A 13,164-nucleotide genomic window follows, 5' to 3' on the forward strand; every position below is an offset into this window, starting at 1 on the left:
TTATAGCGTCTATCAGAATTCCCTTCCCTTTTTTAAAAAATTTATTCATTTTTAGAGAGGAGAGAGAGAGACAGAGAGGGAGAGAGAGGAGAGAGAGACAGAGAGAAGGGGGGAGGAACTGGAAGCATCAACTCCCATATGTGCCTTGACCAGGCAAGCCCAGGGTTTCAAACCGGCGACCTCAGCATTTCCAGGTCGACGCTTTATCCACTGTGCCACCACAGGTCAATTCCCTTCCTTTTTTAAAGCTGAATGATGTTCCATCGTGTGTATACACCACACTTTGTTTTTCCCTCCGTCTGTCGATGGTTAGTTGGCTTATTTCCATTTCTGGCTATTGTGAATAATGCTATGCTCGTGGGTGTATAAATACCTCTTTGAGACCCTTTCTGTTCTTCTGGGTATATACCCAGAAGTCCACTTGCTGAATCATATAGTAATTCTATTTTTTAATATTCTGATGAACCACCGTATTGTTTCTCAGACTGCTTTTAAGATTTTTTTTACCTTTTTCTTTGGGTTTTAGAAGTTTGATTATATGTCTGAGTGTGGGCTGTGTGTGTGTGTGTGTGTGTGTTTTGGAGGTTTTTGTTTTTTTGCATTTATCCTATTTGGGATTTGCTGAGTTTCCTTTCTTTTTTTTATTTATTTATTTTTATTTTTTTATTTTGTTTATTTTATTTTATTTTATTTTATTTTATTTTATTTTATTTTATTTTACAGAGGCAGAGATAGACAGGGACAGACAGGAACAGAGAGAGATGAGAAGCATCAATCATCAGTTTCTCGTTGCGCATTGCGACTTCTTAGTTGTTCATTGATTGCTTTCTCACATGTGCCTTGACCGCGGGCCTTCAGCAGACCGAGTAACCCCCTGCTGGAGCCAGTGACCCTGGGTCCAAGCTGGTGAGCTCTTTGCTCAAGCCAGATGAGCCCGCGTGCGACCTCGGGGTCTCGAACCTGGGTACTTCCGCATCCCAGTCCGACGCTCTATCCACTGCACCACTGCCTGGTCAGGCTCCTTTCTTTTTTTTAAGAAGAAGGGAGAGAGAAACATCAATTTGTTGCTCCACTTTTTTTTTTAATTTTCTTTTTCCTGAGAGAGAGAGAGAGAGAGAGAGACAAGGAAATGAGAAGCATCAACTCATAGTTGCATCACTTCAGTCGTTCATTGATTACTTCTCATACGTGCCTTGACCAGGGGGTCCAGCCAAGCCAGTGACCCCTTGTACTAACCAGCGACCTTGGACTTCAAGCCAGTGACCTTTGGGCTCAAGCCAGCGACCTTGGGCTTCAAGCCAGCAAGCTTTGGGCTCAAGCCCAAATCATGTTGATGATCCCACACTCAAGCTGGTGACCCTGTGCTCAAGCTGGTGAGCCCACGCTCAGGGGGTTTTGAACCTGGGACCTCCTTAGCATCCCCAGTTGATGCTCTGTTTACTGCACCACTACTGGTCAGGCTGCTGAGTTTCTTGAATCTATAATGTTTTGTCTTTCACTAAATTTGAGAAGCTTTTAGCTATTATTTCCTCAAATATGTGTCTGGGTGTGTTCCCCCCCACACACACACACACCCCATGCCAATCTCTCACTGTTCCCCCGGACTCCGATGATATGAATGTTGGATCCACAGTCCCTCAGTCTCTGTTCATTATTTCCTCAGGCTTTCCCCCCCCCATTCTCCAGAGTATTGTCTCTTCATCTGTCATCAAGTTCATTAACTCCTTTTCTGTCATCTCCATTCTGTTATTAAGCCCATACAGTGATTTTTTTTAGTTATTTTTATTTCCAATATTGTGGGCTTTGGTTCCAGTGTATCCACTTGGTTCTTTTCAGTGCCACTGGTTCTCTGCTGAGAACTACTGTCTTTCCCTTCGTTTCAGGTATGCTTACTTTTACATCACGGAGCACAGTTATCACACCTGTTTTACATCTTCGTCTGATCATTCCAGACTGGATCCCATTGGGGATGGCCTCTTTCTAGCCTCTCATCTCATAGACATTCATCACATTCTCCTAGGTCTTTGCCTGTTGGGTAATTTTTTATTGTGTCTGAGATGTTTTGAATATAATGTGTGACACTCTGGGTCTTACCAAAACCCTCTGGAGCAGGGGTCAGAAAACTATGGCCTTTGGATCAAATCCAACCTTTCTACTGTTTTTAGAAATAAAGTTGTGTTGTCCCGGGTTTTGGCATTAAAAGAAAAAGGTTTTATTGGAAGAAGCCATGCCTGTTTGCTCACACGTGTGTGGCTTCATTGGCACCCCAACGGCAGAACTGTGGTTGTGAGGGACCACATGGCCCCCAGAGCCTGACCTACTGGCTCTCTGACCCTTATGGAAGCCATCTGCTGACCCCTGCTCTAGGAAGCGGTTTTGTTTGGTTAGCAGGCCATCAGTCCTGTTCAAACGCAAGTTCTGTCCCGTCTTCTGTGGGCCACTGTTCCAACGGCATTTTAGTCTTTCAGAGGCTTTGCTCTGAAGAACTTCGGGTTTGTTGTGACTGTGCAGACCTTGTGCCGTGTTGCACACAGACGAGGGGCTCCCCTTCCCTAGCTGGCTCCCCTCTGCGCTCCCCTGCACTTGGGCCGTTTCCTTGTCAACGAGCCAGAAAGACCGTGTTCCTCTTGAAGTGTCTGCCCATGCTGTTACCACCACTGCTCCGTAACTGAGGCCTGCCTTTGAGAAAGGGCTGGGAGAGAAAAAAAGTTTCATTGCAATTCCCCCCTCCCTAACTCTGACTTGTATGGGCTCTTGCCCCAAGTCCTCCATTAAAAAACAAACAAGACCCTGGCCGGTTGGCTCAGCAGTAGAGCGTCAGCCTGGCGTGCGGGGGACCCGGGTTCGATTCCCGGCCAGGGCACATAGGAGAAGCGCCCATTTGCTTCTCCACCCCCCCCCTTCCTCTCTGTCTCTCTCTTCCCCTCCCACAGCCAAGGCTCCATTGGAGCAAAGATAGCCCGGGCGCTGGGGATGGCTCCTTGGCCTCTGCCCCAGGCGCTAGAGTGGCTCTGGTTGCGACAGAGCGACGCCCCGGTGGGGCAGAGCATCGCCCCCTGGTGGGTGTGCCGGGTGGATCCCGGTCGGGCGCATGCGGGAGTCTGACTGTCTCTCCCCATTTCCAGCTTCAGAAAAATAAAAAAATAAAAAAACCAAACAAAAGAACCCTTACCGAAGAGGTTCAGAGAGTTTGTGGTTCGTGAACACACCCACGTGCCGGGGGACTGGGCATGCCGACTCCACAGGGGCTGAGGCTCCTGTGCTGAGGACCCTCCGGACCCCACTCTGTGTACCTGTTTTTTTTTTAAGTGAGAGATCGGGGAGATAGAGATGCAGACTCCTGCATGCACCCCAACCAGGATCCAGCGTCTGGGCCAACCTCATCTGGGGCCAATGCTCAAATCAATGGAGCTATCCTCAACACCTGAGGCCAACGCTGAGACCAGCCAAGCCACTGGCCTGCGGGTGGGGAAGAAAGAGAGAAGGGGAGGGGGGAGGGGACGAGAAGCAGATGGTTGCTTCTCCTGTGTGCCCCGACCTGGGACTGAACCTGGGACATCCATACGCCAGGCCGACACTCTTTCCACTGAGCCAACCAGCCAGGGCCCCTGTGTACCTCTTTATCTGGCTGTTCCTTTACAGTAAACCAGTAAATGTATAAGTGTTTCTCTGAGTTCTGTGAGTTGTTATAGTAAATTATCCAACCTGAGGAAAGGGTTATGGGAACTCCCATTTGTAGCCAATTGGTCAGAAGCACAGGTGACACTGTGGGACTCGTGACTGGCATCTGGAGGGAGGGGGTCCTATGGGCCTGACCTGTAGGGTCTGCACAATGCCAATGCCAGGTAATTAGTGTCAAAACTAAATTGTAGGACAGTTGATGTTCAGAGTTACACACACACACAGATGCACACACACACAGATGCACACACAGTGTCAGAAGTGTGAGTCAAAGAGAAAAAAATGAGAGTTGTTTTCTTTGAGGTTTTTCTTTTTTTGCATTTTTCTGAAGTTGGAAACAGGGAAAGACAGTCAGACAGACTCCCGCATGCGCCCAACCGGGATCCACCCGGCACGCCCACCATGGGGCGACGCTCTGCCCACCAGGGGGCGATGCTCTGCCCCTCCGGGGCGTCGCCATGTTGCGACCAGAGCCACTCTAGCACCTGAGGCAGAGGCCACAGAGCCAACCCCAGCGCCCGGGCCATTTTTGCTCCAATGGAGCCTTGGCTGCGGGAGGGGAAGAGAGAGACAGAGAGGAAGGCGCGGCGGAGGGGTGGAGAAGCAAATGGGCGCTTCTCCTGTGTGCCCTGGCCGGGAATCGAACCCGGGTCCTCCGCACGCTAGGCCGACGCTCTACCGTTGAGCCAACCAGCCAGGGCTGAGGTTTTTCTCCTAGAGTTTTTGCTGCCTCTGCTGCTATGCTGCCCCCCGCCCCTACTCTCTGGTCCAAGGCGGTGAGAGAAAAGAAAAAAGTTTGAGAATTGCCACCCCCTCCCCCCACAGATTCTTCAAGGTTGATTCCCCCGGCCACAGCTGCCCGCGTGTTTATTTTTTAGAGTTCTCAGGTGTTCTGACCAGAATGGTGTCCCAGAGAGGCTGTGGTGAGCTCTCTCCACCTTGTCTTAGCACCAGAAATCCTCCAAACGTGTTTGACCACCACCTACAGTAAAAAGCACATCTTACACTGAGCCCAGCGCACAGGCGAACAGACACACACAAACAGGACCAGCGTTTCACTCACAACACTTACCCTCACCGTGTGCCATGGCCCCTGACCTGTTCTATTGCGTTCCATTTTTCAGTAATGCTTGTCAACACTCATTACTGCGTGTTCACCTGAGTTTGAAAAACACCGCTCTAAACATTATCACCGAAACGGGAGAGAGAAGCCTGCCACCAGCTGAAATAAATCTAAGCACATTTTAACAAATCCCAAATAATAAACACCAGAGCTGATAGGGCAGTAAATGGGTAAGTTCAAAACTTGATGCGAATTGCGTTATAACCTTAGATTATAGAACTCAGGGTTCCCCCTATGAGAGACATTCCCCTGTCCCCCTTTCCCCAGTCCTGGACAAAGGTAGATCGAGTTAGGGATCTTTGTGATTTCTATAGTCCAAAAATAGCCAACTCAGAGCTGTGTGGTTCAGGTCAGTGGTGAGATTCAGCCGATTCACACCTGTTCAGCAGAACCGATACCTAATTTTTTGTAGAATTCTGTGAACCGGTTGTTAAAATGGAACTTGTCATCAGGGCTCTCTCTAAGGTGGGTGCCTGGGCAGCTGTCCAATGTGGAAATCACAAATTAACATTCCTGACTCTTCTTTAATGTTCATCTGCGCAACAGCGTATTCTAAGCACCCGTAGTCATGTTCATTCCGTCCATAGGTGAAAAAATTGCAAGTGAGGATGCCAATCAAGAATCAATATGGAGGCCTGACCTGTGGTGGCGCAGTGGATAAAGCGTCGACCTGTAAATGCTGAGGTCGCTGGTTTGAAACCCTGGGCTTGCCCGGTCAAGGCACATATGGGAGTTGATGCTTCCAGCTCCTCCCCCCTTGTCTCTCTCTCCTCTCTCTCCCTCTCTGTCTCTCTCTCCTCTCTAAAAATGAATAAATAAAATAAAAAAATAAAAAGCCTGAAAAAAAAATCAATATGGAAATATCAATAAAAGTTTTATTGTTTTTGTCTTTCTTATAATAATCTAGTTTTGTGTACCTTTTATTGTTCTTAAGTATTAAATGCATGAAATAATAAATACTTTTTGGTATATCAATTTTTTATACTTAAAATGGTCATTAGGGCAGAGAACCAGTTGTTACATTATTGGAATCCCGCTGCTGGTTCAGGTGTAAGTAACCCCGTGCCTAATTTATATTACACACTTGATACCCTGTATTGCTTGCAAAAATAAACAGCCTGAAGCCAAATCTGCAGTGAGAGAAAAGCAAGGCAGTAATAATTATTGATGCCTGATTCCCATGCCTTTTTCTCTCCCTCCGTCTTCTTCCCTCCTTCCACCCCCCCCTCCTCAATAAAATCAGATGGGTGATAAATATTTGAACTGGATACTGATCCTTGGCAAGTTAAAGGATGTGAATGCATAAAGAGACAGGAAGGGCTGCAACCAAAAAGAATGATGTGATTCCCTCCAGTACTAATTTCAAGTACCTCTAAATTTTAGAGGTACTTTAGAGTCTAAAACATCCTCCTTAATTACTGACTACAGATACCTCTACAATATGATAAACTTGATGACTCATTATAACTACTTCCAAAATATAATGAACTTGAATAAAGGTACCAGAAATATCTCACTCCATACTTGAAATCCTGTGTTTACAGAAAATAGCACTTAATACACAGCCTGTCCAAAGCAGACAGTCCATTTTCCTCTCCATGCCTACTTCTGTTTTTCTAAACCATTTCCCGTTAAATAAAAGACATCTTTCCCTGATTACCTCAGCACAGTCTTACATTTGGGGTGGGTGGAGAGGAGATGGTGGTAGAATAAATAAGGGAGAAGGTAGAATGAGTGAGGATGTGGAGTCGTGAGCCCCACCTTCCTACCCCCACCACACCCGTGATCAAGATGAACATAACAATGGTTGTTTCTGTTGATATCTTGTATCCTTAATATGACCTGATTAGAATGGCATTTTACCTTTGTGGCCCACCTCCCCAAAACCTATAGTCCCAGTCTAATGACAAGAAAAACATCAGAAACATCCTAGTTGAGGGACTGTAATGCCTGTGGCCAAGGCCAGGCAGGTCCACATTGGATCTAAGCAGGTGGTAGAAAAACTGCAGAGCCAGAAAAGCATCGGGCCATTTTAATAAAGTGTCACAGCGGCGGACAAGCACACAGGCAGAGGAAACCGCCTCTCAGGCAAACAAACAGCAAGACGGCCCCTCACAGGGACAGGCAGGCAGCCTGTGCATCCGCAATCTCCCATCTTTCATCTCTCTCCAGCATAAGCACCCGTAGCTTTATATAGGCTCTGCACACGTGCCTCTGCCACGTGCTCACGCACTAATCAAGCAAAGTGTTTGCAGCTGGTACACCAGCGAGCAAGCCTAACACAGCTGCCCCACAGGGATATTCTACAAAATACCTGGCCAGTTATTGTCAAAGTCATCAAAAGGAGAAAAGTCTGGGACTTTGTAACAGCCAAGAAGAGCCTAAGGAGATACACCAGGGAAATGCAGGGATCGCTTCTTGGTGCACTTGCTCTTCCTTAGTTCCAGAACACTAAGGTGAGGTGTAGGCACCTGCAGACACCCATCCAAAGCTTAGGGAAACGTCTGAGGGTGCGGTTATGGCACCCACCAATTTTTCCTGACCCCCCTTTGTGACATCACAGGCCGAAATCGTTGATCTGACAGCACACCCCATGGTGGGGAGTTGCAGCCATGGTTAGGAAATTATGTTCTGGAAATAGACCTACTCCACTTTTCTTTTTTCTTTTTTTTTTAAATTTTATTTATTTACTTATTTTTTACAGAGACAGAGAGTGAGTCAGAGAGAGGGATAGACAGGGACAGACAGACAGGAACGGAGAGAGATGAGAAGCATCAATCATTAGTTTTTCATTGTGAGTTGCAACACCTCAGTTGTTCACTGATTGCTTTCTCATATGTGCCTTGACCGCGGGCCTTCAGCAGACCGAGTAACCCCTTGCTAGAGCCAGCGACCTTGGGTTCAAGCTGGTGGGCTTTTGCTCAAACCAGATGAGCCCGTGCTCAAGATGGTGAGCTCGGGATCTCAAACCTGGGTCTTCCGCATCCCAGTCCGACGCTCTATCCACTGCGCCACCGCCTAGTCAGGCTCCACTTTTCTTACTTGGGAGAGATTTCTAAACCTCTTTGTGCCTCCTTTCTTATCCCTAAAGTAGGCATTATCATTGTAACCACTATCATCATGTTGGTGAGGTGCAAACTACTAAGATAAAGTATGTAGGCAGCTTGGCCCAGTACTTAGCACCTAGCTCTCCATAAATGTTAGCCATTTGGTATTGTACTTTGTATAATTTACTTAGTACAGTATGTGTATTTTCTCCCAATAGGATTTAATAAAATTGTTTAGCAGATACTGGGAAATTGAAAAGACAAAAGGAGGCACTGATTATCACAGATGAGCTCTCTACTGGGGCAGCTACCACGCACACTACATTGGAGAATCAAAGGGCGAGTTTGAGTGTTTTGTTTTGTTTTTTAAATTGATTTTAGAGAGAGAGAGAAGGGGGGAGGGGCAGGAAGCATCAACTGGTAGTGCCTTGACCAGGCAAGCCCAGGGCTTCAAACCGGTGGCCTTAGCATTCTAGGTCGATGCTTTATCCACTGTACCACCACAGGTCAGGAAGAGTGTGAGTGTGTGTGTGTGTGTGTGTGTGTGTGTGTGACAGCTTTATTGAGGTTAATTTACATGCCATAAAATCCATCCACTGGGAGTGTCACTGACATTTTAGTAATGTATACAACTGTGCAATCATAACTACAATCCAGTTTTAGAAAACTTCCATCACCTTCCAAAATTCTCTCTTCTACCTGCATTCCATCCTGGCTCGCACACCTAACCCCAAGAAACTGACTTCTGTCTCGATAGACTAGCCTAACTTAAGTTTCATATATTAAAAATAAAACAAAAGAGTCAGGTAGTAAAAGGTCATGCAAAATAGATGCTCTTTAGGAACAAACTTAACATTTAAAAACTATCACAAGCTTAAGGTCATTTAAAAGGTGGCTATAGGTTTAAACACGGAAATCGCCATAAAACAAAATGTAAAAATAAATAAATAAATAGAAAGAGGAAGGGTGAGAAGAGATTCACACATTAAGGCGGGTAGGACGAGGGTTAGTGGTTCCAGAAAAGGCGAGGGAAGTGAGACGAGGAAGTTAGATTGCTCCGCCCGGACCCCCACGCCCACCTCAGCCTGCGACCCACACACCTGCCGAGCCAGGCCGCCGCCTTCCTGCCGCGCAGGCGCAGTGGCTCCGCCGGCCGGCGGGGCGGGCAGAGCGCCGAGCCGAGCGAGAGTGCGCGTGGAGCGCGAGCGCGCAGCGATTGCTTCTGTCTGCTGTGTACTTGTAATGGAGTTGTCAAAGAGGCCGAGGGGCGGCCAGCCGCTGGGTCGGGTTCTGGCTGAGTGCTGACCGACCGCGCCCCAGGGCCGAGGGTGCTATGGGGGAGCCCGGCTTCCGGGCTCCGAGGGGGCGCCTCGGGGGCCGCAGCTGGTGCCTGCGGCGCGTGGGGCTGGACGCCGAGTGGCTGCTGCTGGAGGAGGGGCAGGAGGTGAGCGGGAGGCCGCGGCCGGGGCAGCGGGAGGAAGCGCGGCCTGCGGGGAGCCGGGCGTCCGGCCCGGGGGCGAGGGCGGGGCGGGGCGGGGGCGCGCCGCGCGGGCGACCGCCCTCCCTCCCAGCCCCGCCGCCGGGCCACGGCCGCCGCAGGAAGAGGTGCGGGGCGAGCGGATGGGGCGGCGGAGGGGCGGCAGGGTCCGTGGGGGAGGGAAGGAGACTTCGCGGATGGCGGCCCGGACCTGCGGGCGAGTCAGGGAGCGCGGGGCGGGAAGGGGGCGGGGGGAGGGGAGCGGAGACCCGGCAGCCTCCGTGGGGTCGCGCGGAGTCCCCCGCGCGAGCGGCGGGGCTGGAAGCCCAACTTACACGGAGAGCGTGAACTTTCTCCAGTTTGTTTTGAAAATGGTTGCGAGTTGTTGGTCCAAATACTCCAACTTTAACGGAGAAACGTCTTCCATTCCACCTCTTAAGGAAAATGGGCGCTGCGGGGTGGGGCCACGTTTACCCTGTGGGCCGCGGGACTGCCGAGGGCCACCCCCTGAGCTGAGCCGGGGGAGAGATTCAGCACCGGAGAGGCTGCTTGTATTGTTTTCCAGTGTGGCCATAAGTAAGAAAAAACAGAGGGAAGGTGAGGCAATTTCTTTTGGGGCCGTTTGGAATGGGGCAGTGGTTCTAAAGGGGGGGAGTGTGGAAGAGGAAGGAGGTGGTCAGCTTTCGGAGAACTGGGTGGGGACCAGTTGGTCGTAACTGGGAACTATTTGTGTCTGGGAAATAATTTATATGAAAGATAAAGAAGTCTTTTAGTATGTAAGTATGTATGTATGTTTAATTAGATTTTCCTATAAACTACACAGCCCTAATTCAGTCTCCCACGTATTTATTGAGCACTTACATTGTTTAGTGTACTATATATAAGGGAGCAAAGTATTAATAAGAATGATTTCTGCTCTCAAAGAGTTTATGGCTTGAATGGGTAAAGAGGATTTCATACACAGTGACACAGGCTGAAAAGATTGAGGCAGGTTGTATGATCAGGAGCCAAGATGGGGATTATTTAGTGTGCTCTTGGAGCAGTGGTTCCTCAATCCAGCTGAGGGCTTCACGTCCAGCCTTAAATGTTGCTAGATTAGAGGTTTATAAAGGGTGACTTACTTGTATGCTGTGATTTGGAAAATGTCTAGAAGACACCTCTTCTCACAGATCTCTCTTCTCTCCAGGTGTGGGTGCCTAAAAGTCCACATTAGGCGTTTGTTCTTTTTTTTTTTTTTTTACAGAGACAGAGTGAGTCAGAGAGAGGGATAGACAGACTGGAACGGAGAGAGACGAAAAGCATCAATCATTAGTTTTTCATGCGACACCTTAGTTGTTCATTGATTGCTTTCTCATATATGCCTTGACTGTGGGCCTTCAGCAGACCGAGTAACCCCTTGCTCAAGCCAGCGACCTTGGTTCCAAGCTGGTGAGCTTTGCTTAAACCAGATGAGTCCACACTCAAGCTGGCCTCGAGCCTGGGTCCTCCGCATCCCAGTCCGACGCTCTATCCACTGCGCCACTGCCTGGTCAGGCAGCATTCATTCTTAGAGAATGAGCATTTACCTTTACGTGCACTGCCCTTTCCAAAGTCATACACTTTGGGAAGTTTCACAAATGAAGATACTAACACCTGCATAATAGTAACCATATTTTGTATAAGATTTGGGCTTTCATGTCATTACCTAATCTGAGCCCTACATATACTATACTCCCATATACAATCCTATAAAGGTTGTAGAGGTTAACTCATTCTTCATATTAAACTACTGTGGATTAATTTATTACTTCTGAATAGCTTGGTACCACTGGGAATCTTGGTGATGGGGCGGGGAGGGACAGAAAGAATGAGAACAGCTGCGGCAAGGGCAAGAGGACTAAAAAGCAGTCCTGTTCACATTTTAAACTGTCAGATAATTTTGTGTGGGGTCGCCTCTTTGGGGAGAGACCCACAGAAACCCGAGTGAATGGCGAGGACAGGTGGGAGGTTTGGCTTGTCTCAGAGTCCTGTGGCAGAGAGGCTGGCCAGGTCTGGCAGTATGCAAGGTTGAGGGGTCTTAGGAATTAGTTGGAGCATAAATGCAGTATGTAGGAAGAGAGGCCTGAGTCAAAGCCCAGAGATGAAGTCTTACTTATTCTAATGGTCCCAGACCATAGCACAAGCTGATGTGCACATGATTTTAAGAGGTCTGCTGATGTCATTTAATTATGACAGAGGAGTAAGATCAGTGTCCTGCCTTGCCAGTTCCCTCACCGTCTCAGATTTCAGGGATAAAATAATAAAGCAAGGTTCCTCTCATTTCGCTATAGGGAATACTGTAGCAAATTATCTGCTTGAATTTACGTTTTTACATTTCTTAAACCAGGGAGTTTTCTGGAAAAACAAATTAGCTTTATTGCAAGCCAGCTAGTTTCTGGCCCTATGAGTATTTAGGCCTTTGGGAAAAAGCATAGTATCTTAATTTTCCCCTTTTTCTTCTGTTGTGTTTGGTTTTCATGAAACTTTCAGCACTAAGAGTGTTGTAAAACGGAAAGGATGGTTGGTTCTAGAATTATTTGCTAGTCCTCTGGGAAACAGGAGGAGAGTCATTCCCAGGAGAAAGGATTAGGGTTAGTGAAGGTTCGGAAGGACACGAAGATCTGGTTGACGGATGATGTCGGCAAACTCCAAGCCCTGCAGAACTGTGTGCAGCGAATGGCAGCAACCCCAGCCAAGGAGCTGGCAGTCTGTTAGCACTCAGCACCCATGGGAAAGCTCATTTTGTGTTAACGAATGATACTGGGGTCCAGGTAAGCTCACTGCAGACTGGTTAGCTGTGCTTTACTAACGTAAATGTTAGGGCCAGACAGTGAAGGGAAGGACATAAAAGAGTGTTTCCTTCCTTCTCTAGAAAGATCCAGTCTATTGAAGGCAATTTCAGAAAGAGGCACTCCCCTCCCTTCTCTAATACTTTTCCTAGGCTACTCACAACGGCAATCTGGCTGTCTCCCCTCAAGTGTTACAATGGAATATGGAAAATTTCTTTTGTTAGAAATAAAGCTAACTATGTCATATCTGGACAGCACAGAAACAAACATTTTGCCACACAATCAAGTAGTCAGATTAAGAAGTCTTTAATGGCTGCAACCACGAGTGGATTCACATCCTAAAGAACTCGCTGTCCTGAACGAACTCATGGGTTTGCTTTTAAAGGCAAAAAGCGAGGGGAAGGGGTGAGCACCTAGCCCAGTGGTTCTCAACCTTTCTAATGCCGTGACCCCGCAATACAGTTCCTCATGTTGCGGTGACCCCAAACCAAAAAATAATTTTGGTTGCTACTTAATAACTAATTTTGCTACAGTTATGATTCGGAATGTAAATACCTGATATGCATTATGTATTTTCCAATGGCTTTAGGCGACCCCGCTGGGGTCGCGACCCACAGGTTGAGAACTGCTGACCTAGCCAAAGCAGGTTAACAGAAGCAAAACAGTCATGCGGTTGTCGTCAAAACAGTCTGGGGAGAGAGTGTTCAGCGAAGCATGTTACAAAAAGTGGTTATTTTGGCCTTTTACAGAAGTGGTTAAGGCAGCATCCTGAGGGTTTTCCGGAACTAGACATTAGGCAGTATTTATGGCCTTTACAGAACTCTTTTCATTTACTCATCTGCAAATCTTACAAAACTCGTTTTGTGGTCAGAGATACGGTGTTTCTATATTTCACCTAAATGGGAATTCTTACTGAATATGGACTATGGCTAAGTCCTTAAATGTTCTATTTTTAACAGATATATATATATATTAACTCAAAGGGACTTCCATAGTTAATGGAGTTTCTGGCAAACTGTCAAAGAACTG

At 47.6% G+C, this 13,164-nt stretch overlaps 1 protein-coding gene and 1 long non-coding RNA gene across 5 annotated transcripts in view; one reads left to right on the forward strand and one right to left on the reverse strand.

The window, feature by feature from the left end:
* Nucleotides 1–254: 254 nt before the first annotated feature.
* On the reverse strand, nucleotides 255–8,976 carry LOC136310708 (uncharacterized). Its single transcript, XR_010726603.1, has 2 exons — nucleotides 8,944–8,976; nucleotides 255–1,089 (listed from the first exon to the last, which is right to left on the reverse strand). It is a non-coding gene; the product is annotated as an uncharacterized lncRNA (long non-coding RNA).
* Nucleotides 8,977–9,039: 63 nt separating this feature from the next.
* Nucleotides 9,040–13,164, forward strand: part of RNF8 (ring finger protein 8) — a 45,973-nt gene continuing 41,848 nt past the window's right edge. For all 4 annotated transcript variants that reach the window (XM_066239267.1, XM_066239342.1, XM_066239434.1 and 1 more), the window contains exon 1: nucleotides 9,040–9,295. In XM_066239267.1, coding sequence (XP_066095364.1) covers nucleotides 9,185–9,295 — 111 coding nt within the window. In that variant the 5' untranslated portion in view covers nucleotides 9,040–9,184. The remainder of the gene's footprint in view (nucleotides 9,296–13,164) is intronic.

This window comes from Saccopteryx bilineata, chromosome 1, assembly GCF_036850765.1.
Source record: "Saccopteryx bilineata isolate mSacBil1 chromosome 1, mSacBil1_pri_phased_curated, whole genome shotgun sequence".
NCBI classification, from domain to species: domain Eukaryota; kingdom Metazoa; phylum Chordata; class Mammalia; order Chiroptera; family Emballonuridae; genus Saccopteryx; species Saccopteryx bilineata.